A 27,509-nucleotide genomic window follows, 5' to 3' on the forward strand; every position below is an offset into this window, starting at 1 on the left:
TGCTAGGTTAAGAATGGAATGTACAGTACAGAACCAAATTGTATATAGAGTTGTGAAATACAATTTTGGTGGTGGTGAGTGGTAAGTCTGCAAACTTGTGAAAATCATTTGCAAAGATACTTGCTGTCCACTTTGTTTTTTGGTAGTAAGATTAGAGAGAAAGGGGATTCTATAAATGATCTTTAAAATGTCAATATTTATTCAATATATTTGATATCTCTCATATACAATACACAGTCTTGGCCATTTGGGAGGGGATATAAAAGATGGAAAATCCAAATATCTTGACTTTAAAGGACTTATTATTTAGAAAGAATGTTAATTTTAAAATACAAAGAGCCATCATGTCATTTATTGAGAACATACCATGCGTGTCAGGAACTGTGGCAAGTATTTTTATATACTCTATATCAGCGGTTGGCAATCTGTGACCAAAGGGCTAAATCTAGTCTATCATCTGTTTTTGTAAATAAAGTTTTACTGAAACACAGCCACATCTATTTGTTTGAGTATTTCCTGTGACCGTTTTGTACTATAATGGCAGAGTTGAGTGGCTGTGAGAGCGTTGAAACAGTCTGACCTGCAAAACTAAAATAGTTTCTATCTGCCCCTTATAGAAAATATTTGCTGACCTTTGCTGTATATAATTCATTCTCACAAGAATACTCAGAGATACAGTGTTTCCCATTTTCCAATTAAGGTAACTGACGGTATAGCTTATGTAACTTAGCAAGTGGCAAAGCATGGATTTAATTCTAGATTTATCTGGTGCCAAAAATCTATGTTCTTATGCTCTATTTGTATATAGAAGTGGCCAAAATATGGGGTAGGAAGAAGTCAGAGCCTTATAGATTCACAGAGAAACTATTATTAGGGTTCACAAAAGAGAGATTATTTTGATCATAGGGTGATAAAGATTCTGGAAAAGATTATATTTGAATACAGAAGTAAAAATGCATCTGAGGAATTTTCTGTCCCAAGCTCAAGCCCAAGAAAAGTTAACAGATGAAGGTCAGATGTTTAGTTAGAAGTAGAGCTGAGATTAGAACCAGTTTTCCATTCACTGAGCTCTAAGTATGCCGTCAGTGACCATACTGAACCATTGAATCTTTGTGTGTGTGTGTGTGTGTGTGTGTGTGTGTGTGTGTGTGGTTAAATGCCATAGAATGGCATAATTATTTGAAATGAAATGTATGTTGAATGAAACATACAAAAGCTTGTATGTTTTACTCAGTAGTAATTGAACTAAACGGCCTGCACTTCCTTTATTGAATCAATCAAAAAACATATTTGTGCAGACATTTATAGGATACCACCACCTAACCAACATCCTACCAAATATATTTTTGTTGTGGAAGATTACCCTTCTGAGACAATGAGAACCACTGGCATGCTCAATGACTTTAATTTAAAACAATAAACAAGAGACCACAAAGGATAATATTCATATCCATCTTGCCCTTCAGAATCAGGTGGCTCTAGGCCAGGAGGAAAATGGAAAAGGGAGCAGAGGGTAGCTGAAGGAAGCTTACCTGATACTGTAGAGTACTTTGCCATTTTTTGAAATGCGAAGTAATTTGTTGTCAGTGGTAACATCATGGAAGTTGGCCCCCTTCTCATTGGCAAAGAACAAATCTGGTTTCCAAATGGAGTCCAGCATCGATGGGTCCAGGTCCAGAGAATCATCAGGGTACTCACTATATGCCAACCGTGAATCGTTCCACTGTTGTCTCAGAAAAATATTCACTCGGTAGTCCTACAGAAACGCCATGCATAAGAGTTATCTATCAACCACTCTGACATATTTTCCCCTCACTCTTCTCCCTGATTTGATGTGTGCCGTGTTGGTATCTGAATAAACCCGACTGTGTATATCTTGGTCAAAATAAACCACTCAGTTCTATTAGGAGTGGGAACAGACAGGAGAAAGAAAGAAGACTCAACCAAACCAAAACACTAATAGAACAAGCTGAGTTGGTTGACTTTTTATTTAATCATTCTGGGTGGAAAGAATTTGCCTGCAATGCAGGAGATGTGAGTTTGATCCCTGGGTCAGGAAGATCCCCTGGAGAAGGAAATGACAACCCACTCCAGTATTCTTGCCTGGGAAATCCCACAGACAGAGACACTTGGTGGGCTACAGTCCATGGGGTTGCAAAGTCAGACACGACTTAGCGACTAAACAACAAATAACAACCATCCAATTTTGCTGTAGAAAGAGATAGTGGTAAGTATAGCAGTCAGTCTGTGATGGCAGATTGTCATATAAAACTGATTTATTTTCCAAATCAGGAATGACATGATCTCTGTTTTCAATCTTCTCAGATGCTTTGGGCAGAAGAAAAGCCACTCTGTAATTTTGTAGTGGAAATCTTATTATAAAACTCTGATATGATGGGGCAGTATTTTTTAAATTCATCAACATAAATATTAAGATGTTTCATGTTGACAAGATAATTCCCTTACAGCTACTTACTTTTGAAACTCTTAAATATTTTATCATTTCTCTGAATGGGTTGTATATACGGTAGTCGACTTGATACTTCATCAAAACAGAAATCTCTTTCATGTTTTCCTAATCTGAGCACCTTTTGATAAAAGTGTTCCTCCCCGTGGAAACTCAGATACACCCTGTCATTCCCACTTGGCCTGGAAATTTTCTTCTGTGCTAATGAATCAGCGTGAAGCAGTAACTTCTCTTCAGAGGAGTTTTACTTAAAGGCCTTTAGGTTCAAGGAAATCGTTGCTTCGCTTGACAGATCACACCCAATAGAGGTTTCAACAGTATTCCCTAGTCAAGCGGGACTACAGTTCAGAGGGAACAGTTGTCCACATCTGCCACCTGTGGGCTTTTAGGGTGATATATACTCATCCCATCTTACTCTCTTTACCTTTTCCACCTTCATTTGCTTTGTCTCCACATCTTTGTTTTGGCATCTGGATCTTGGGTCATTGCTTACTTTTCTGTAATGGCGACCAACATGTCCTAGTTTGCCTAAGAACTTTTCCAATTTAGCCTCAGAAGTCCCACATTCAGGGAACCCACTCAGTCATAGGTAAAACTTGGATGGTTGGTTTCTCTATCAGGTACAATGGAGACCACCTCAGGATGGTCTGTTTTGGTTAATCCCTTTAGAGCCAAAAGAAAAATGGTAACTAGATTGTAAAGATCAGGGTGGATAAAAGAGCATCAATTCAGTTCCTTCTCCTTAATCACTAAACTCTCCAAATTCCCATGACTTTTCCCCATAATACAGCCATTTGACAATCAGGCTGGTAGAGTATTTTGGAAATGGCAGTTCTTAGAAAGAGTGCCCCATGTGGGTTTAAAGAATGCTAATAATCAAATAGTTACTAACTTCTGGAAATCAGTCATCAAAGCCTAGCTTCTTAGGAAAAGCTGAAATATATTTTTAATAATGACTGACTATATGTTTCTCTATTGTACAACATAAGGATTTTTTGACTTGGAAAATTTTATCAGCTGATTTTTATTTGGGATTATTGGACAGAGGAACTTGGCAGGCTACAGTCCATAGGGTCGCAAAGAGTCGAACACGACTGAGCAACTTCATTTCACTTGATACCAGGCCTGCGAAGCAAATTCCCAGACCTGAGAGGGAAGCTTCCATTCCATTCTATTTGCTCATTGGCTATCCCCTCCCTTCAAGAGTGAACCAAGAGAATGGCAAAATCTTAAAAGTTCTCCCCATCACATATTTTGCATTTTTGGAATTATCCAAAGGAATCAGAGGGTAGTAACTGGAAGGAGATGACCACTTAGTGTTTCATTGACAACAGGAGTTACTGGAAGCTTTGGAGTTTTGTGTGAGTAGAGAATGGAAATGTGTGATTTGTGGAAAACAAAACAGGGGCTGTTGAAAACAAAATAATCCAATTTGCATATAAATAGGTACTAGATAGACCAACTGTGATATTTTCTAAAGATTTCCTGAAGGAAAGAAAATGCAGGAAAAAAGGAAAAAAAACTACCCCTTTTATTTCCTTTAGGGTGGGAACCAATTATCCTTAATAAAATTTTTTGTGTGAGGGTTTATGAGATTGGTTCAGTAGAAGGTAAAAGAGAAGAGGATGTCATCTCTTAGTCAATTCTGGAGGTAGAAAAATTCTAAGTATAGGAAGTAATGATAGCTGGAAATAACAGAGACGAATGGGTTAAATTTCTTAGGCCATAGGGAGACCCCTACCCCGGAAGTAAACTGAAAGAGAGAGGCCATGAAAAGTCAGAGAGTGAGCGTTCAGCAACAAAATCACCAGGAGAACCTCACTGTAGTCCTCCTTTGAACCTGAGAATGATTTAAATACGCATTTTTTATTCCAGAGATTCCAGAGAATATTACGTTAGTGACATAAAATATGAAACATTGACTTTAAAAAAAATCTCAATATAAATTTTCACAGCTAATGTACATCTTTTAAAAAAGTCTTTCCCACAAGTTTTCTTCTCCAGTGTTTCCTACTTTGCTCTTTTGAATTTTCTTCCAATATCAGAACTTTAAAAAAGAGCACTGAATCTATCTTATCACAATAGACCCACTAACTGTCTAAGAGTTAATATAAAATAAATTAATTAGCCTGTTCATAAGCAAGGATAAGTGGAAAAGTTAGAGGAGAAAATATATTTTATGCCATAGTGACAGGAATTATATGAAATAAGACTTTTATTAGATCTTTTGGAAGTATTTTTTCTTTATAATGTATAGGAATTAAAATTTTCCTTAATTTTGTTCATGATGATAATACATTATTCCACCCTTAAAACTTTAAAGAATAGAAAAGAACACCCAAGGATATAGAGAAGTAGATAGACAAAGAAAATATCTTCCAGGGCTGTGCCCGTATGATTCTTTCAGTTCACTATCATTTTCAATGTAGGGTACAAATTTGACATATGATTTATCCATGCACTGCCTCTGTTTATTTACAGATAGGTTTATTCTCTCAAGATATTCCAAACCACCGGAGATGGTTATATTGCTCTGTAGCCTTTCTTTGTCTTTATTTTTGCTTCTAGGTTTAATGAAATATTAAAGGAGAAGTAAATATTGAGAGACATGCTTAAGTGCAGACTGAATTTTCTTTTATACTGCCTTGTCTCTCCAGAGATAGATTCTACTTCAAATAAATGACATATCTCCTTGTATTAAAATTTGTTTTTCTATGATTGACTCCCTGGGTACTAGATTAGATAATGGAAACATTTAAATTAAAAAAGTATGTGTATGTATATCTATATATATTTATTTTTGTGTGTGCATGTCTGTATGTGTGTAAATGCATACATATATCTTTTATTTTTCAAAGCTATGTGTAAGTCATAGAATCTTTATATATTCTTAACACAGGTAATACAGGTACCTATATTCCATACTATTACTTCACATCAAATTTAGAATTTCTAAAGTTTTACTTTTTTGGTACCTTCTAATTCTATGCCCATGCCACAGAAATTGTTTCCTTAAATTGAATTATTTTGTTATATTTAGTCTAGCATTTGTACTTGGGGATTGCCACTCTATCTCATCTGCATTCATATTAAACTTCACTACTTCTCTCTTTTTATTTTATATGTATATATTTTTCAGTCCAATTATGTCATAAAGTTTTCAAAGATATGCTTTGTGGATTTTTCACAGACCTATAGGGCAGTTTGGTTTTAACTTCTAGCTACACTGCAGTAGTTTTCATCATCTTGAGTTTGTGCTAGCTTTGAATATGGAAAGTTAGCTTTGAATTTGAAATTATGGGAGGAGCAGTTGCTTTATGATGAATTCAGGTTTTAACATTGCATTTTTAATTTAGAGACCAAGGTCACCTTGTGTCTTAGATTAACAAAATGTTAGGTTGATTCTTGGTTCTCCCTTAAGAATTTAGAAATAAAGAATGTAGTTACCTGCTATTCCTGGTAAGTTAGCATGTCTTTATGAGTTGCTTATGCGACTGTAGAATGAAAAGGAGCCTGTAACGTCATTCCAGCAGTTAGAGCAACTATACATTCTCCTTTAGGGACTATCTACATAGGTCTTATCCAGTGCTTTGGGAACATGATTTTAGTTTAGAGGTAAAACAACTCTTAACTCTGCAGCAGCAACCAGCAGAGGATGTGGAATTTGGGGAAGATTCTGAGGAGCTGGAATCATATTCTAGAGATACTCTCTGAGTAGACACATTTTGTACACTTTCAGCTCTTTCTACCCCCTCCCTGCTGTTGCGATCTATTTCCTGCTGCTTTGGCATGGGGAATGTTCTAGCACTCACAGGTTCAAGTCACATTTTGTTCACCCACATCCTTCCAGGAAGTTATTTGGAAGGTTTGGGGAGACTGTGTCTTCTCCATTTTCTAATGGCCCAACCTTGGGGACAGCTGCATACAGATGGCATGCAAATATTCTTGACCTTTACTGACACTATCAGTATTCCTGAACTATGCCTTTGTGTTAGGAAGGAAGGGCTTGCAAACACAACCCTCATCCTGTAAATTAACTTGCCATCACTAGCTAAAGAAAAAGGGGAAAGAAAGAAAAGGAAATGGTAAACTGACATTCCGAAACTAAATTATAACCTGTCTCATCATACACCCCTTTCTGGTCTAATGAGTCTTTTGGAATCATAAAAAAAAAAAATTGTCCCACTGAATACTCCTAATACAGGGTCAGCTAGTAATGACCATCAACAGATCCCTGTGACTTTTAATGAACAGAAGTATATATTTTGAAATAATGTGTATGACTATAATGATCCATAAAAATATTCCTTAGAATAACACAAATATATTGTCCTGTGAGCGCACATCTTCAACACTAATATACCAAAGAGTAAGAGGCAATATGAGTCCCTATGTGAGCCTGTTCTTTGCAGGGAGTAAGTAACAACAGTAATTTAGTGGGATTTCATCAAGCATAATAGGAGACACTGGACAGCACCAAACGAAAGTCATGCTGAGTTCTTAAAACAGATACTTATTGCCTCTTATTTAGAAACAAACATCCAAACTAAATTCTTCAATAATACTGCCAAGAGTTGTGGGATAAGAGTGGGATATGAGAGAAATCAATATGTTTAGAAACTCAAAATTCTGATAAATTCTTGGGGAAAAAATCATTCCAGAAAACATAGGGAAAGCAAAACTATTATTCTCCCTCCATTCATAGCACTACTCAACATCCTCAACAACTACATACATTACTGTGCATAAAAGCTAAGAGTCTGATGTCTTGTCAACTAAAGAATTCAAGGAAGAATTGGGTTCTGTTTAATTTTTTGACCATTTTTTGAGCCATATTTTGTGGGTATATTCATGAGCGGTAGAGTCTCAGGGTTTTGGTAAGGGAAACTTGGGCTGTGATGACCCTCTTTGGGTGCATCAGGTAGATACTTAGGCAGAGCCTAAAAGATCTGGAAAGATAAGATCTTTTCAAGGAGAAAAAATTCTCATGTTCTTATGATCACCTGCATAATGTCTATTTAAATAATGATGCCTTACATCCCCAAATTGACAATCTATGGCCTGTGGGCCAAATTTGGCCACAATCTGTGTTCATAAGTAAAGTTTTTTTTGTTTTTTTTTCTGGAGTATAGCCATACCCATTTCCTTACTATTGTTTATGGCTGCTTTTATGCTGAAAGGGTGGGATTAAGTAGTTGTGACAAAAATTGTCTGGTCCTCAAAGTCTTAAGTATTTACGGTCTGGCGTTTTCGAGAATGTTTGCTAGTCCCTACCCTACATGACATGAGAATTTATTCTTTGACTTAAGCGTGGTAGAGTTTCAAAAACTTTTTTTTAGTTTCACGCAAGAGCCATAATTGAAGAAAATAAAGATACTTTTTAAAAGCCAAATTCAGTTTGTTATTACATCAGAAGCTAAGAAATAAAATAAAAGAGGCATATAGGCATCATTCTTCTGATCATGCGATTCAATACATCTCATAGAGCAGAATAGACAGGCCATTGATATTACGCTTGGGCAATGATTTCCAAGTTTTCTCATAGGAAGCAAGACAAAGGACACTTTAGTAAGTGGCCAAGAAGCACCTAGGCAGCCCATTTACTAAATACCTTCAGTAGCTCTTAAAGACACAGGAAAACAAGGATATCCATAGTTATCATTTTCATCTCCTTAAATGTTTAGCTTTATCTTGCATTAATGAACATTGAAGAGGTTTATATTTACATTTTTGATTGAGGGTAAGATGCAATGAGGAAATTTAATCAAAGCAACTTAGGGGTCTAATTAATGCAATCAGCATTAGGTCGTGCAAGTATTGTCATTGAATGCCATCGTGTAAAGCTGGTGATAGTGATTTGGGCGGCTGGAATATCTACCCCTCTGTTATCAAGATAAAACCAAGAGGGGAGAGACAGACACTGAATGCCAAGTCCAAAGCTGGAGTCTTCTTTCCATGTTGAGCTTTTCTTATGAGCTAATTAATAATCCTATCAAAACTATCTTAGTTGAGTAAAATTCTTAATGCACTACATATGGTCAAAGTCCCAAAAGTTTCATTTCTGGACAATGCTGTGTCCGAATAGTATTAAAATGGATGGTGGAGTTGTATTATGTCTGGCTTGCCAGTGGAAATGAATGTTGAGGTAAATTATTCTTTTCTAACATCAAGGATATCAAGAAGTACAGTAATTTGTTAAACACAATCCTAATAGTCTAAAAGAGAATTCATAAAGACAGTGGAACACGGTTTTTTACTTCTCAATGGCACTATGCTTATTATTTCATTTCTTGAGTGTTTCTAGGACATCAGCCACCATAGTACTTAGTCAAGCTCAACTAACTGTATTTTATTTTGATCTCATCCAATAATACAGCTGTGTACTTTACATATACAGGTGGCGCTAGTGGTAAAGAACCCACCTGCCAATGCAGGAGAACTAAGAGATGCTAGTTCAGTTCCTGGGTTGGGAAGATCCCCTGGAGGAGGAAATGGCAACCCACTCCAGTATTCTTGCCTGGAAAATTCCATGGACAGAAAAGCCTGGCAGGCTGTAGTCCATGGGGTTGCAAAGAGGCAGACATGACTAAAGGGACTTAATACAACAACATACTTTACATAGTCATGAAAATTAGAACCTGTCAGTGGACTTAAATTATATGGAGGCTAAGAAAATATTTCACTCAAAATGTAATCTCCACACTATAGCCTAGCACTATAAGGTTACTGATCTAATAGGCTGTGTCACAGGCAACAACACCACTTTGACACCAATAAGGAGTCTTGGTGAATTTTAAAGCAGCTGAAATCTTTTTCATGTACTTGAAACATGTCTGCACTTAGAATATGATGGGGTTTTATTAGTTTTATGTTTATTTTGGGTGGGGGAGCCATGCATGTTGTGTAATTCCTGTGGACTTGGAACAACTTTCTATTGCCATCAAATTGGTGTGTGTGTGTGTGTGTGTGTGTGTGTGTGTGTGTATTTTAAGGTCAGCTTCTTGGCATATATCTTAAATGTAGCATGTCTGAAGCTTGATGATGTTAAAGTGTCCCATTATATGAAAATATCTCCTAAACTTTGAAATTTGTATTTCTGAAACATTGGAGATGCAAATATTTAAATATCCTTAATTATGCACCAGCTCATTACTGATAATTCTACCTAAATATAACCAAACATCAAGTGTTTCCAAAATTTCTCTGGCATGATGGATGAAAGATTATTGAATTTTAAACAAATGAATATCTGACTAATGAATTCCTAAGGTGAAAGAGTATAACTAATTGCTTTCTAGAGGTGAATGAATTTGGAAATTAGCACTCAGTAAATGTCTCACAAATGTACAACAGTGCTCTTTGATCACACATCCCATTCCTTCACACGATGGCTTCAATGCTCAGTCCCACTCACCATTGTAGTTTCTGCTATTGACCCAAAGCTGTTGATAAATATGTTGCAGGTAACATTTACAGGAGGTCCTGCAAGTTGAACAATAAATAGAAAATTTGACAGGTTGTGTTCATGGCATAATCAAGTCATGTTTTTCTCTTGCCAGTGGCATTGTAGCACTTACCATGGTGGTTTCTGTGACTGATCCAAAACTGTTGATAAAAATATTGCAAGTAACGTTTACTGGAGGACCTGCAGAACGCAATAAGAATGTTGCAATAGACATTGAAGCAAAAATACAGCCCCATCAACATCTGTGCAAATGACTAGAGATGTAAACAAAATTAAAACAATGGTGAGATTGCAAAAAAAAAGAGAAAGTTTTACCCAGAGAAGTTCACAGTAATAACATTCCCACTAGCCTTTCAAATAATGACAGTTAAGCAATGATAACTTACCCTGAAGAGTTTTGGACTTGGAAAATATAAGCTGAAGACTATTAAATGGAATTCATTGTCAATAGTTGTGATCAAAATTGCCTTTTGGATGAGTGGCTTTCTTTGACCTTAGGCTCATCAACCTTGTAGATATCAACAGTGGGTGCACATGACGATGAAATAGCCTGGCTCATAAGTTCAAATGGAGCTACATTTTGAACGGTGGATGGGTCAGGAATATCCACCTCCTTTTGTGGAATACCCACCTCCTTTTGTGGAATCCCTTTAAATCAATGGGTCTAGTTTGATTCTCATGATACCTCTGAATTTACCCCATTCCTTCTTTATACCCTGTGACTGCCTAATGAGAAATGATGCACAGAAATACAAAACCAAAGAAGATTAGCTCACTTAAAGAAATAAACCCAGCAGTGTCACTTGATGTCCAGATTGTTACATCAGTAAATATAGTATAAAGCAAGGTTTCGTTTCCCTGATGACTCAGATGGTAAAGACTCTGCCTGCATGCAATGCAGGAGACACAAGAGACGTGGGTTTGATCCCTGGGTTGGGAAGATCCCTGGAGAAGGGAATGACTACCCACTCCAGTATTCTTGCCTGGAAAATTCCATGGAAGTTTATTAATCCTAGATGTGCTTTGAACAAAGAGCATGCTTCTTCCTCCAGAGACATAGGGAATAACTCTCTTTTCCTCTTGCCTTTTTTTTCTCCTCCAAGCAAGCACTAACCAGCCTGCCCCTGTTTAGCTTCAGAGATCAGGTAAAATCAGGCATGTTCAAAGGGTACAACCACAAACTCTTTGCCCTCTGATAATAGATTAATCACCTTCTGATGACCTCCAGTTTCATGTTATGCTGTGCAATATATTTATTGCCCTCATGTAGTTTCCACATAATGCTTTCTAAGATATGAAACAATTCATATTGCCATGAACCATCTATGCGCTCATTGCTTGCTCCTATGGAAATTTATTTCTTTTCACTTAACAAAGGCTCAGTATCCTGGCTCAAGCTACACCCCAGTTGACTCTGTTTGCAACAAGCAGGTAAGATATGAATGAGGAGGAGTTTGGCTTGAAGCCTCCTTCAACGGCTGATAGTAGAACACAGCTGCAGCAACACTTGAGTGCCATGTTTTTACTTCTTAAGTCCATGTTGAGTTCTCAAAATGAAAAAAAGAAAAGGGCTCAACAGCTAACGTAAATTTCCAGGCAAGGAAACTTTTGGTAAAAGAAGGAACAAGGAATATGGATAAAAGAGATGTAGTAAACTGTTTTTCTTTTTAATATAACTAACTTCTTTGCTTTTAATGAGAAAATAGTGTTTTTTAAAAAGTGTTTTTGGGCATCGGATCATAAACATCACCATATTACCAAAACATTTTTCAGCCTACATCTTTGAAATATTCCACATCTTTTTAGTTTATCCCCTTGTTATTCATCATTTGCTAAGATGACTTCTTTTCCATGGTCACTTCCTACTCTGCTTTATTTTGTTTTTCTATTTAGGTTACTCGAAAAAAAAAAAAAGGGTCTCTTTCTTGGCCATAGAATTTTATTCTATAACAAATATATTTTTATGCTAGTAAGAGATAAAGTAAACAAGTAAGAGTCAAGTCACGAGAAATTGTGTCTTTACTTTTTTTCCTCTCTTCACAACATGATATTTCCTTTTAGATGCTCCAATTCAGGGTGGAAAACTTTCCTGAATTTTTATATACAAGATAGAAAATGAATAATGTGGGAAAAGAAACAGGAAAGAGAGAAACATCATCTTACAGGAGGAATTTGAAAATCCAAATGCAGGTTCTCTTGTACTGTAGATTATTATCTGATTGTCTGGCCTCCCCAGCTGGCTTGGAACCAATTAGAAGGCTGGGTCATACCATCATGCATCTGTTTTTATCCTTCCCAGTACATGGCAGTGTGAGTATACTGCTAGAATTCAAAATATTTTTTAAGCTACCACATATTGACACACTGTACTGAGCACATTTAAAAAGTTATCTGTTTTAATCCTCACAAAAAAGGAATTGTTTTAGTGCTCCAATAAATATTTTCAGATGAGGAAACTGGGAGTTAGAGAAATTAAATAACTTGCTTAAATTCATGCCACAGTAATTAGAGAAGCTGAGACTCAAGGTCTCATCATTCTGATTCCAAAATCCTAAATTTTCAACCATTTTGCTGCACTAGATTCATTGCCTAATATCCTCTGACCTGCAAACCAGGGTATTTTTCATTGGTTTGTACACCTGGGATAGTTTGACCTTTGCATCTGATCATTTCAATCTTGGCCACTGCCTTAAGAATCATTTGTATTTGAATATAAAACCTTGGAAATAAAAAAGAAGTAACTTTCACATGCATGTATTAATAAGGAGCTCACATATATTAAAACTTTGCTGTATGCCAATAAGTGCCTTATTTCATTCTTCAATAATTACATGTTACCATGTCTCCCATTCCCAGTGAAATGACCATTCCCATTCCCATTCCTAGCAAAATGCTGGGCTGGATGAAGCACAAGCTGGAATCAAGATTGCAGGGAGAAATATCAATAACCTCAGATATGCAGATGACACCACCGTTATGGCAGAAATGGAAGAGGAACTAAAGAGCCTCTTGATGAAAGTGAAAGGGGAGAGTGAAAAAGCTGGCTTAAAACTCAACATTCAGAAAACTAAGATCATGGCATCCAATCCCATCACTCCATGGCAAATAGATGGAAAAACAATGGAAACAGTGGGAGACTTTATTTTCTTGGGCTAAATCACCACAGATGGTGATTGCAGCCATGAAATTAAAAGACTCTTGCTCCTTGGAAGAAAAGTTATGACCAACCTAGGCATCATGTTGAAAAGCAGAGACATTACTTTGCTGACAAAGGTCTGTTTAGTCAAAGCTATGGATTTTCCAGTAGTCATATATGGATGTGAGAGTTGGACTATAAAGAAAGCTAGCACTAAAGAATTGATGCTTTTGAACTCTGGCATTGGAGAAGACTCTTGAGAGTCCCTTGGACCACAGGGAGATCCAGCCAGTCTATCCTAAAGGAAATCAACCCTGAATATTCATTGGAAGGACTGATGTTGAAGCTGAAACTCCCATACTTCGGCCACCTGATGCAAAGAACTGACTCATTGGAAAAGACCCTGATGCTGGGAAAGACTGAAGGCAGGAGGAGAAGGGGATGACAGAGGATGAGATGGTTGGATGGCATCACCGACTCAGTGAACATGAGTTTGAGCAAGCTCTGGGAGCTGGTGATGGACAGGGAGGCCTGGTGTGCTGCAGTCCGTGGGGTCACAAAGGGTCGGACACAACTGAGCGACTGAACTGAACTGAATGCCTCCCATTTTACAGATGAGGAAACTGAGGCACAAAGGAAATTCATTAATTTTCCCAAGGTCACAGAGTTTGGAAGAAGCAGAAACTGCCTAACTTTAGGGACACCTTTTTTAACTAGAGGGATAAAATGCCTGAGGCCAATAAAATCACCTGGAGGATAGAAGTTACCTGAATATGGGACAATGTCTGCAAATTCTTTGTGTTGAATAATGGCATTGTTTTTCACTGTTAAAAAATAAAAAGAGTTATCCTGACATGTGCCAACACAACCTCCCATCTGTGTTTTAGCCCAATAATTTACTAAGGTGTTCTAATTAACAGTAACACATTCTTAGATGTGATCACCAGCAAATGAATGTGTTCTATAAACTGCAGAAAGAGTTAACACTACTTAAGCTCATCTAATTGGTTTATCAGCAAAGAAACTCCAAAGTGAATTTGAAAAGAATTTGACTGGGAAGTACTATATAGACATCTGATCACTCATATCACTTTTCTCTCCTTCCTTCCTCCCTCCTGCCCTCAACAGAACCAAAAGTTGGCTCTCTTAAAAGATCAAAAAACTTTACAAACTTCTTCTAATGGGAAAAATCTCAGTTCGCTATGATGTGTAATCCTTTTACTATGCTGTTGAATTTATTTTGATACTATTTTGTTGTATATTTTTGCATCTATATCCACAAAGGTTATTTGTCCTTAATTTTATTGTCCTGTGGTGTATTTATCTGTCTTTGGTGTCAAAGTAATTTTGGCCTTATAGAATGAGTTAGGAAGTATTCTTTTCTCTTTTATTTCTTGGAAGAGTTTGAGAAGGATTGGTGTTATTTCTTCCTTATGTGTTGTAATAATTCACCAGTGAAGCCATCTGGTCCTAAACTCTGTTGGAAGATTTTTGATTTTTCAATAGATTTATTTGCTTGTTATAGGTCAAAGATTTTCTATTTCATCTTGAGTCAGTTTAGGTAAATTATGTATTTCTAGGCATTTGTCCATTTTATCTCAGTCAGTTCAGTTCAGTCGTTCAGTCGTGTCTGACTCTTTGTGACCCCATGGACTACAGCACGCCAGGCTTCCCTGTCTATCACCAACTCCTGGAGCTTACTCAAACTCAACGTCCATTGAGTCGGTGATGCCATCCAACCGTCTCATCCTCTGTCATCCCCTTCTCCTCCTGCCTTCAATCTTTCCCAGCATCAGGGACTTTTCCAATGAGTCAGTTTTTTGCATCAGGTGGCCAAAGTATTGGAGTTTCAGCTTCAGCATCATTCCTTCCAATAAATATGCAGGACTGATTTCCTTTAGGATAGATGGGTTTGATCTCCCTGTGGTCCAAGGGACTCTCAAGAGTCTTCTCCAATGCCACAGTTCAAAAGCATCCATTATTTGGCGCTCAGCTTTCTTTATAGTTCAACTCTCACATCCATACATGACTGCTGGAAAAACCATAGCTTTGAGTAGATGGACCTTGGTTGGCAAAGAAATGTCTATGCTTTTTAATATGCTGTCTACGTTGATCATAGCTTTTCTTCCAAGGATCAAGTGTCTTTTAATTTCATGACTGCAGTCACCATCTGCAGTGATTTTGGGACCTAAAAAAATAAAGTCTCTCACTGTTTCCATAGCTTTCCCGTCTATTTGCCATGGAGTGATGGGACCAGGAGCCATGATCTTAGTTTTCAGAATGTTGAGTTTTTATTTAGGTTACCTAATTTGTTTGCAATCTTCTTTTATAATTCTTTTTACTTCTGTGAGGTCAGTAGTAATGCCCCCACTTGCATTTCTGATTTTAGTTATTTGAATCTTCTTTTTTTTTTTCGTCAGTCTAGGTAAAGGTTTGTAATTTTTGTTGATCTTTTAAAAGAGCCAGATTTTAGTTGTGTTGATTCTCTAATTGCTTTTCTATTTTTAGCTTAAAAATTTCCCTCTGAACACTGCTGTCAGTGTATCCCGTAAGTTTTGGTATGTTGCATTTTTGTTTCCATTCTTCTTTAATTTCCCTTGTGATTTTTTCTATAACCTGTTGGTTGTATAAGAGTGTATTATTTTCCAAATATTTGTGAATTTTCTGATTTTCTTGTTTTTAAAAAATGTTTTAAATTCTTGTGGCTGTGCCATGCAGCATGCAGAATCTGAGTTCCCTGACCATTATTGAACCCATACCCCCTACAGTGAAAGTATGGAGTCTTAACCACTGGACCACCAGGGAAGTCCCTGGTTTTCCTTTTATTATTGATTTTTACCTTCATTTGACTATATTTGGAAAAGATACTTTTTATAATTTTAATCTTTTAAATTTTATTAATATTTTGTCTCCTGTTGTTGAGTGGTGTATTCTTTATATGTTTGTGAGGTCTAGTTTGTTGATAGTGTAGTTCATATTCTATATATCCATACTGATCTCTGTATTGATGTTCTATCTATTACTGAAATGCTATATTAAAGGTTCCAACTATTACTGTAAAAATATTATTTTTTCTATCAAGTTTATCAAGGTTTACTTCATTATTTTGGGATTCTATTGTTTGGTGCATGTATTTCTAGAACTGTAACATCATCTTGATTATTTGACTCTTTTATCAATGTATATTGTCATTCTTTGTCTCTTTTAAGAGATTTTGACTTATGTCAGCATAGCCAACGCCACTCTCTTTTGGTTACTATTTGCATAGAATATCTTTTTCCATCCTTTCACAATCTACTCATGTCTTTGGATCTAAAGTGATTCTCTTATAGACAGCATATAGTTGGATCATAGTTTGTTTTATACAGTCTTCCTATCTATATCTTTTGTGTGAAAGAGTTTAGTGCATTTACATGTACAGTAATTACGTATATAAGGAATGACTTTTGCCGTTTGGTATTTGATCTCTTTATTTTACAGCATTTTTTGTTTTTCCTTTTGTCTATTGCCATCCTCTTTTGTATTTAGTTGATTTTTTCTTTTAGTAAACCATTTTGATTCTCTTTTATTTCAAAGAGGTATACTTTTTAGATATTTTCTTTGTGGTTACTGTGGGGATTACATTTAACATCCTAAATTTATAACAATCTAGTTTGAATTGATACCAGCTTAACTTCTATAACATACAAAACTCTACTCTTATACAGTTACATCCTCCTCCTTTTAGGTTTTTCTTGTCGCAAATAGTATCTTTATTTATTATACATCCAATAGCATAGAACTTTATTTCTTTATTAGGCTTCGAGTTACTGTCCAGCATCCTTGCATTTCAACCTGAAAGACTCCGTTTATCATTTCCTGTAGGGCAAGTCTAGTTCTAATGAACTCTCTCAGCTTTTGTTTATCTCTGAATGTCTTAATTTATCTTTCATTGGTGAAAGATAATTTTCCTGGATATAAATTTTTAGCTACAGTTTTTTTTTTTTTTCATTTCAGCACTTTAAATATATCATCCCTTGCAGTCTGGCTTCCCAGGCTTCTTCTGAATGATTGGCTAATGATTTTATTGTATATCCCATGTGAGTAATGATTTGGTTTTTTCTTGCTGTTTTAAAAATTCTCTCATTGTCTTTGGCTTTCAGTAGTTTGATTGTAAAGTTTCTCAGTGTGAATCTCTTTGGGTTTTCCTACTTGATGTGCATTGAAGATAGTGGATTTGTAAATTTCTATCTTTCATCCAATTTGAGATGCCATTATTTCTTCAAATATTCTATTCAAATATTCAAAGATCCTTCCTACCCCTCTCTCATTCTCAGAATGTGTGTGTTGGTCTGTTGGTGTCCATTGGTCCTTTAGATTCTGTTTAGTTTTCTTTATTCTTTTTCTTTTATGTGCCTCAAACTCAATAATTCACTTAGACCATCATCACATTCACAGAGTTTTTCTTCTGCCTGTTCAAATATATTGTTAAATTCCTTTGGTGAATTTTCCATTTCTCTTTTTTCACATTTCAGCTCCAGAACTTCTTTTAGGTTCCTTCTTACAATTTGTAGCTCTTTATTGATATTTTCATTTTACTCATACACCAATCTCCTGATTTCCTTTTATTATTTGTCCTTGTTTTCCTTTAGATCTTTAAGCATATTTAAGACAGTTGTTTTACAGAATTTATCTAGTAAGTCCAGTGTCTGAACTTCCTCACGGATGTTTATTGTTCATTTATTTTTTACCTTCAAATGGGACATATTTTTTCCTGTTTTTTTTGTATGCTTTGTGATTTTTGTTGATAACTAGACATTTGACTTTTATAACTGATAATTCATGGGGAGAAGGGGAAAGTAGATTCTCCCCCTTTGCCAGAGTTTGCTGGATGCTTTTGTTGTTGTTGTTGTTGAAAGCTATTGTAAGCCATCCATTTGGTGACTTTCTAACACGATTTTTGCAAAGACTATGTTTCTTAACTTTTGTGTGGCCATTATAGTCTGTTTCTCAGCTTGTACTCTACTAGAGTTTTGATGGAAATTTTCTTGAACACCAAGGGCTAAAAAAAATCAAACAAATAAACAAACAAAAAATACCTCTCCCAGTTTTTATTTATTATCTCTATTCTTGGCGCACTCCTTTGATACTTAGACAGTCTTGAACTGAATCTAGCGATCAGCCCAAGGTGAACTCTTCGGATCTGCTCAGATCCTTTCTGAGTATTCATCTTGCCCTGAGAATGCCTGTGGCTTTTTAAATTCTCCTGCATGCATGGCTGATTTTGAATTTCCTGATTTCCCTAAGAAACTCTTGTCAGCTTTTGCTCTTAGGCCTTTAAATGGTCTATTGTATGTTTCAACTATAATCTTTTACTCCAGGCATCTAAATGTTTTTAGTGTTTCTTGCAGTGTGTTTGATCAATACCTACTGCTTTTCTATCCTGAGTTCTACTGGGTTAGGTGGAACAAAGATGAGCACTGTCATAGGCTGAATTGTGTTCCTTCAAAATTTATATGTTGAAGTGCTAACCCCCAGTACCTCAGAATGTTTGTGTATTTGGAGAGAAGGTCTTTAAAGAGGTAATTAAGGGTAAATGAGGTCATGAAGGTAGTCCCTAATCTGACATGAATAAGGTCCTTAAAAGAAGAGGAGAAAAGAGATATCAGAGATGTGTGTGCATAGAGGAAAAACCATATGAGGACACAGTGAGGATGTAGCAATCTACAAGCCAGGGAGAAAATCCTTGGGAGAAACCAATACTACTATCACATAGATCTTGGACTTCTAGCCTAAAAAATTGTGAGAAAGTCCATTTCTATTGTTTAGGTTACCTAGCCTGTGTTATTTTGTTATGACAATCCTAGCAAACTAATACAAGCTCTTTGCATATGTCCTTCCAGTAGCACACAGACAGGTTAGAATAGATAGACAGACTAATTTGTGAATAATATTTGCTTGTTTACTTTGCCCTCTCCAGAATGAGGGACCAGGGTTCCACACTGGAAATGTAGGTTGCCACTGATTCAAAAACAAAATCACTGCTGGGGAGAGGATGGGCCAAGGACAAGTAAAGACACCACAAAACTTTCCTGCCACTTTCAAGTTAGCTTTTTCCTGATTCAGTAGTTTCTTGGTTGCTATAGACTTATGACTATTTTCCAGAATTCTAACAAAATTAGTTCTGACAGTTTTTACTTACTTTTTGACGCTTCTGTGTGGGAACAAGAGCTTAGAGCTGCCTACTCTGCTGTTTTGTTGATGTCAACTTTTTCCTCCCCAAAACTTTAATGCATTCATGTGAATCATGGTGCTTCTAAAGGAGAACAAAGTATGTGTTGTTGTTTCCCAACTTTATTTGAACATAGGAGACTATGTTGTTTTTGAAATAGATCATCCTCTTTTTTAAAAAAATTGAAGTATAGTTGATTTACAATGTTGTGTCGGTTTTTGGTGTACAGCAAAGTGATTCAGTTATACGTATATACTGTTTTTCATATGTTTTTCCATTATGGCTTGTCACAAGATATTTACTATAGTTCCCTGTGCTGTATATAGTAACATCTTGTTGTTTATCCATTCTCTATGTGATGGTTTGCATCTGCTTGTCCCAAACTTCTAATCCAACCCTCCTCCACCCCTCTTCCTCTGGCAACCCTAAGTCTGTTCTCTAAGCCATCCCCATTCATGGAGCACATTTCAAAGATGACATGCATTCTTCAAAACATAGTTCTAAAAATGTTGACGTACAGTAATTTATTTATGAATTCAATTAACAAATTCTTATTGAACAATAAGTATATTAGATGATAATAATAATAAGACTAAAGACAATTATAGAGGTATTATCAAACCCTGTGATCCTACAAGGAGGGAATGTTTTACTGGGGGCTGCAGGGTCAGTGCCTGGGATGAGGAGGTAATGGGAGAGGAACAAAGAATCAGTAAACAAACAAACAAAAAAAAAGAATCAGTAAAGATCAGCTTAATCTTTTCCAGGTATTTGCCTAAGACTCTCAATTTATGTAATGGTCCTGTAGTCTAGGAATGTAATTCAGGGATGCAAGTCACAAAGTCTGCTTGTAATGAGATTTGATAAATGTATTAATTCCTAGATGAGTTCTCTTAAAAACTCAGTGAACTAGATGACAGGTCAGCAGCATTTTTTTTTTTTTTTTTGTCAAGGGCCAGATGGTAAATATTTTAGGCTTTGTGGGCCACAAGGTCTCTGTTACAATTACTCAGTTCTGTCTTTGTAGTGAAAGTAGCCATAAAGAGTATGCAAATAAATGAATGTGGCTGTGTTACTGTAAAAACTTTATTCACAAAACAGGTGATGGACTAGATTTGGCTAAGTTTGCTCCACTACTTGAGCCACCTCACGTGAAGAGCCAACTCATTGGAAAAGACCCTGATACTGACAAAGATTGAGGGCAAGAGGAGAAGGAGGTGGGAGAACATGAGATGGTTAGATGGCATCACTGAGTCGACGGACATGAGTGTGAGCAAACTCTGGGAGATAGTGGAGGACAGGAGAGCCTGGCGTGCTGCAGTCCATGGAGTCACAAAGAGTCAGACATGACTTAGCAACTGAACAATAAGTTTGCTGGGCCTTCCTCTGAACTTTTAGAGTCAGAGATTAGGAGCAACAGAAATTGTCCCAGAATTCCATAATCTTTCCATACCCGTAAGTGAGGACTGGCCATGGACATGGAGGATCATAGGGACTGTTTGTAGAACTATTTATGTGAGTAAATAGTTTTATATCATGCTTTGTGGCATGAATAAAATCCACTTTAGCAGAAAGGATGTATGGGAAATGGTATTCTTTGGGCCAGCTGCACCGTAGCGGTCCCAGATGAAAACCATCAATTTCCAGTCAGACCACTTCATTGTCACAAGAGCTAGGAGGCAGTATGGAAGAAAAGTGAGGCCAGGACAGATCATGTGGATAACAAATAATTGACTCAGCAATTATATTTAATGTGACTCAGGCTTGCTCATAAAAATGAATCAATGAAAAGAGCACTCTGTATCTTGCATATTTAAAACCTGGAACTAATTTTTATAACTTCTACCATGGTAATGAAAGGTTTATCTATTATTCATAGTGACTATATTAAAATCAGATTATATATATTCATATTGAACAAAGCTTTCTAAATTAACAATAAATACTGTTTTTAAAGCTTTGTGATGGAGTCTATTTAAAAATAATCACCAGAGACACATATTGTATGATGTCACTTATTTGTAAACTCTAAAAAAACCAAATTCATAGAAACAGAAATTAGAGTGTTGGTTACCAGAGGCTGAAAGAGGGCAAATGGGGAGGTGTTGGTCAAAGGATACACACAGTTATAAGATGAGTAAGTTCTGGGGATCTAAGGTACAGGATTAGTGGTGGTGGCTATAGTTAACAATACTGTATTATATACTCGAAAGTGCTAAGTGAGTAAATCTTAAATGTTCTCACTATAAAAAAGAAATTGTAGTTATATGATATGATAGAGGTGTTAGCTAATACTACATGGTAATAATTTTGCAATATATAAGTGTATAGCTCAACACCTTTTATACCCTAAATTTACACAGTATTATATGTCAATTTTATCTCAATAAAGCTTGAAAAAATTTAAATGAGGGTCACCACATAGGTAAAAAATAAGTACTAGGAAAGAGTAGAGGATCTCTGTAACACCAAAACAACTATTCATCAGTTTTGCCTCAGTTATGTTATTTTCCAACATCATTTTAGGGCAAAAGACTTGAAAGCCAGCATTCTTTCAGTTCTGAGATGAAAATGTTATTTTTTCTCTCTTGTCACAAATAGACAAGAATGCCATTTTGATTTTGCATTTTATTCCTTTTAAATAATTTAATGTGTCCTCAAGTATCACAGTTGATTTAGTGTGGGGCCCCTGGATGGGAATGCAGTAGTAACTCTATGTGTTTGATATCTATAGATTTTGATATCTATATTTATAGATCTATAAATTTCTTTTGGAATAAGAAGATTTTTATCGAGCAGAAAGAGTGTCACCATTAGCTCAAGTGATAAAGGGAGGAAATAAAGCACATAGAGAAATCAAGAAGATGTATAGTTAATGGTCAGAGACTTGTTTGAAAATAGGGAAGCAGTGTTTCTTATGACAGCTTCCTGTGTTGTATGGCACTTTGATGCCCATGAAAGGGAGAGTCTTGGAGGATAAGAGAGTTGCAAAGGGACGGAATGGCTTTTCATGGTGGCACTCCCTTTGTGAGGGGTAATTTGCGGCATCTAATTCAAAGAATGAAGAAAGATTTTTTTTCTTTTAATGTCATGATATTCATTAGAAATGGTCACCCAAACTAACTCATTGCATTTTAAAAATCTTCTTGAAAATTCATGACTAATAAATTATATACTATTGATTCTTCTGCCCAACACATGGTCAAAATGATTTTATCAGTTCCACTACATTCATCTTAGTTGCTGACATCCAGGTCTGTGCTGATTCCCACAGCCTGATGAGATAGTCTAGCAAATCATTCGCTTTGGACCAGCCTTGTTGATAAAAGGCTAGAACTGCCAGACAAAGCAATTAATTAGCAACTAAGGTAACTTGAATATAGAGAACCAAATTGCAGATTCTGTGAGTCCTTCCCACTAATGGCTACCAGTTGTCAACTGCTCTCACACAAGGATGAGTGAATGGACATATGTACACAAAGCTCAGATCCGTGTCAGAGGGCTTTGAGAAAGCTGACTGTGGATTTCTCCATGATTAAAAAAGAAGGGATAAGACAGGAGCCAATATATGAAGTATGGTAACTATCAGTCTGTCTTGTTTTTGCCACTAGCTTTGCTTATTATCACCTATGAACTTTAAACAGAGTATAGAAACTCTCTGGGTTTGTTAATTCTGTAAAATGGGAGTAATGGTGCTTACTTTGATGTTAATTATGAGAACTAGGAGTGATTTAAGGAAAGCCCATAATAGTTGTTAAATAAATTGTAGCTTGCCTCCAGGAATTATGCATAGGCATTCTTTGCGTCTGGACGACTACACAGCACTATAGACTTGGGATCATTCCTGCTAGCTTCCTTATTTAAGATAGGGTTTTTCAACCTAAGGACTACTGGCATTTGTGGGAGTCTGTCCTGTGCATTGTAGGATGTTGAGCAGCATCTGGGGTCTCTAGTCACTAGATACCAGCAGCACCCCACCTCCCACAGCCCCTGCCGTGACAACTGAAAACATGTCCAGATATTGCCAAGTGACCCCTCCCCGGGAGGGGGGGGCAAAATCACTCCTGATTGAGAACTACTAAATTATAAAAGTCAGGTAAAAATGCAGAATTAGTGGAAAGGCTACTTAACAAGGATTACATTATATAACAATGAAAGGAGCTTCAGAGTATTCTTCTGCATAGCCAAACAAACGCTAGGGACGTATTATATTTTTGGTCATATGACTTTCTGATGTGAAAGTCATCTCTCTCATGTGTTTCAACAAAGAATGTGGATTTAAAAAAATATTTAAACATACTTTGGATGAACACATGGCAGTATTATGGAACTTGTACTCCTTTGTTGTGTGTGTTCATCAAGAAATTAAATGTGGTGCCTCTCTGCAGGCATTTGCTAAATTCTGTGCATTTCCATCTTATACCTCTTCATTCACTCACTCAATCAGCAAATATTTATTGAGTATCCATTATATGCTGGTCTTGTACTAATAATCCTTTACATTTAGATGGTGAATTGTGGGACAAAATATAAGAAAGTTGGGCATTAAGGACAAGTCAGAAACAATTTGCTGAAAAGCCCTTGAGTCATTCTGCAAGAAATGTCAGATGAAACAAAAAGTGTGTGCTCAACCAAGCATCACAGAGAGGGCATTTTTGTTAAGCCTCTTTCTAATACAAGTGAACTGCTGCTTTTTTGTTCTTTGCAGGATCATAGTGACCTTAAAGTGAGCAGTTTATGTTCTGGGAGATTTAGGGTGCTTTGCTTGTGGTGACAAGGTTCATTTTCTATTTTAAAGATCTCAGATACTAAGTGGAAACCTTCATGTTGGGAATAATTTTTAAGTGTAATCTACATATATTTCTATTTATGCTATAAATAAAATGTCATCAGATGGAGAATTGCTGGAAAACACAAGGTTCTTGCTATCTTGGGATTAGGGTAGATAATAAATAAAGGCCCATTTAGCCTTAGAAGAAGACAATTTTAAATGCCATTTGGAATTAGTTTTGAAATGAGGAGATCTGAGAATTTCTCATGAACCCAAATGATATTTCCTTTCATTTTAGGAAGTGACAAAAATAGAATTAAAGAGGACTTTCTCTCGTTAATTGAATCCTCTACTACTTTGCGAAATTAATAGCAAGTTCATCAACTTGTTAGGGCCTGACAAATTGAAAATAGTTTTGTTTTGCATTAGTTAATTTTTGAAGAAGGAACTATGCTGTGTTTGAGGTTATGATAATGAAATTGGTGGGTGTAATTTACACATATATACATATATGTTCACATGTTCAAATCTTTTTGTTCTTCAATCAACACCTACTCAGTGAATTTTCCCATGATTCTCCACACTGGAATATCATATTTCTTGGAACTTCCAGAGCCCCATAACCCTTACCATATTGTAATATAGTCAATATTTTTAATGCTTGTCTAATTCTTTCTAGTGTGCTCTAGACAGAGTATGATTCAAATCTGATTCACTGTAATGTTTCTCAAGGCATTTGTATAGTACTCAGCACATAGTAGGCATTCAATAAACTCTGAGTGAATGCTGTTGAGCAGAATATAAGCCTTTTTGTGTAAGTAGATGCCAGTGGCATGCCAAGAAATCTGCATTCCCATTCCATTTCAGAGCTACTTTCAGCACAAGGCATTTTAACCCCATCCGTTGGCCTCCATCCTTTCAGCTTCAAAGGGGAGTTCATTCAAAAAGTCTTTCATTTAGACCAATAATTTCATCTCAGCCTGTGAAATCAAAAGTGAATTTTGTTTACTCTCTTTCCAAAGCACTCAACAAAATGAGAAAATTATGACAAAAACATCACAGTCACCAACAAGTGGCATTACAACATGGCCCTTTGAAACTACTACTGAGCTGCCATGTGTGAGGCTGGGGTAGGGAAACTTCTTGACTGTTGCCCTTCCTCCTGACATCCCTCACCAGTACAGCATGGAATAATGGGGAAAAATTCATAAACTTCAGAGCTGGAACTGGATTTAAAACCTGGCTCTGCTTTTTACTGCTTGTGTAACTCTCTGTAGGCTATTTAATCATTCTGGGCTCTAATGTCCTCATCTATAAAAGAAAAAATCTTTGCCTAAATCACAGGTTTGTTGGGAGGACTGAATCTGATACTGTGTGTGAAATGCCACCTTTTTCTTTCCTCTTACCATCTCCTTCCCCTACCAAGGAAGGGCCTTCCTCTTAAACCTTGATATTTTCCCCTTTATTTAACAATCAGATGTACTTTTCTCAAGCACCATCTCTCTGCTTTACATTTTATTATGCTCACCCATACTCACTGTGTTAAGAAAAATACCTGGATTTGAAATAATCTCTAGCAAAAAAAGAGAGGTATTCTTTTTGGAGATGGGGTATATTACTGAATCTTAGAATCATGAGTGTAGGGGGAAATTGTTCTTTAAGAAAAAACTGTGGATTGTCTGTAGTATACCCCTTCCTGTCATCTGATTCTCATTCTCTGGGAGCTATTTCACAACTCTTTAAATTGTATAACTGATAACAATGGGAAATATCGCTTGCTTAGAGACATGCAAATCCTGCCATGTGCTGTCCCAAAGAAGTTCAAGTGACTGCCCTCCTCCACTGTGAAAGCGTCTGGTTTTGCCTCTGTTTGCACATTCAGGCCAATATTCTTCATCTATAAATGTGTCTGTTTCTTAGGTATTTATTTTGAATTGGTTATGCCATCTGCCTGGTTCCGTCATTGATTAATGAGTTAAAATCTTTAACATGTATTCATTTTATATCAGCATGAGAGTTGTGATTTTATCTTTTTTTTTCTGAAAATCATTTTTTATGTGAATTTTTAGAAACATTATCACCCTTTGGAATTGTTAGACTCAGAGCCAGGCTGTGGAAACTTAAAGACCAAAATCCTGTTCAAGGCCATGACAGTGCCGGGCAACCCAGCACTTCCTGTTCCACAGACAAAAGAGATCTTAGAACACCGTGTCTGCCAACGAATAGTACCTAAGCTCTCCTGTCCCTTCTCTGTTCATCTGTGGCTTCCACAAATGGGAACTTGTTTCCTTATTAGGCATTCTGCACCATTTCTCGGAGGTAGGAAGGTCACCATTGTTCTGAGAGGAAACAGAAGTTTTCTATGTCAGCAAGATACCTAAAAATAGAAACCAGAGTTCCTGACATGCACTATTCTCTACTAACAACTAGGACAGCACTTTCCTACTGAAGAGGGAAGCCCTGAAATCGTGATGCTTGTTGTGTTTCTGTGTGTTCCTATTTGACTGATGGGCCCTTTGCATTTATGTAGCAGAGGCTTCCATCTCTCTTATCTCATGCTACACTAGCCAGCTTTGTAACTCAGTTTAATTAAAATGATATTTATTGGACTTTTTCTGTATGGTGGGTGCTTGCTTAGTTTGGGTTACCCTGGAATCAGGGATTTGGGTGAAAGTAGTTTATAAAGGAGGTAAATAATGCACCAGCTGGGATGTGGGGAAGAGATTCAGAGTTGGGAAGGAAGCCAAGGAAAGGTGCTTTAGTGAATCCATTATCTCCCAAAGGCACATGAAGCTTTATCCCATAAGTAGCTCTGGCAGACACACTCTTCTGAGCTATTCTGTATCAACACCCATCAATCATTAGACGGGAATATTCTCAGGAGCATTAATTTATCTTCACTTCTGGTTGGTCACAAGGGTGGGCAAAGTGGCTTAGGTGAGAGAAGACCCTCAAGCAAAGAAATTGAAGTGGTGGAGTTTGGAAGTCAGATGGTACAGTGGTATGGTATGGGGTTGGGGATATAGGTTGGGTGCCAACGGTGGTGTCTCTTTGGTGTTGGGCATACCAACATGCACATGATCCTTGAATTCAATAAACTCACAATCTGTCATGGCAGAAAGACATGAATTAGACTAATTATGATGTAACATGATAATGTCTAACATGTTAAGAAAATGTAGCAGAAGAGGCAATGAATTGTGCACGGGAAAAGGAGAAAGGGAAAGGAGAATAGAGATTCTTTGTAGGGATGTTGATGAATTTCTTTATACAGAGGAAGACAGAGATATGGCTCTATTTTATAAAAAGTACATATCACATGGAAAGCGTAATCAGCCATTGAAAGGTTTACCTATGTTATTGATCTTTGTATTGCATATCTTCCTTGAAATTCAAAGATCCTCAAATTTTGCTGTTAGAGATTTTTTTAAGTTGTGGGGAAACTTTCCTATGTCTGGA

At 36.6% G+C, this 27,509-nt stretch overlaps 2 protein-coding genes across 3 annotated transcripts in view; one reads left to right on the forward strand and one right to left on the reverse strand.

Annotated features, from left to right (window-relative positions):
- FANCB (FA complementation group B) overlaps positions 1-27,509 on the forward strand; it is a 346,913-nt gene that overhangs the window by 269,891 nt on the left and 49,513 nt on the right. The gene's annotated exons all lie outside the window — the stretch shown is intronic.
- The window catches only part of GLRA2 (glycine receptor alpha 2), a 182,958-nt gene that overhangs the window by 132,082 nt on the left and 23,367 nt on the right, over positions 1-27,509 (reverse strand). Inside the window, exons 3-4 of one of the 2 annotated variants that reach the window (XM_061136016.1) lie at positions 9,882-9,949; positions 1,533-1,756 (exon numbers count right to left, since the gene is read on the reverse strand). In XM_061136016.1, coding sequence (XP_060991999.1) covers positions 1,533-1,756; positions 9,882-9,949 — 292 coding nt within the window. Of the gene's footprint in view, positions 1-1,532; positions 1,757-9,881; positions 9,950-10,044; positions 10,113-27,509 lie in introns of both variants that reach the window. The other variant, XM_061136015.1, reaches the window with a different exon arrangement.

Source organism: Dama dama, chromosome X (assembly GCF_033118175.1).
Source record: "Dama dama isolate Ldn47 chromosome X, ASM3311817v1, whole genome shotgun sequence".
NCBI lineage: Eukaryota > Metazoa > Chordata > Mammalia > Artiodactyla > Cervidae > Dama > Dama dama.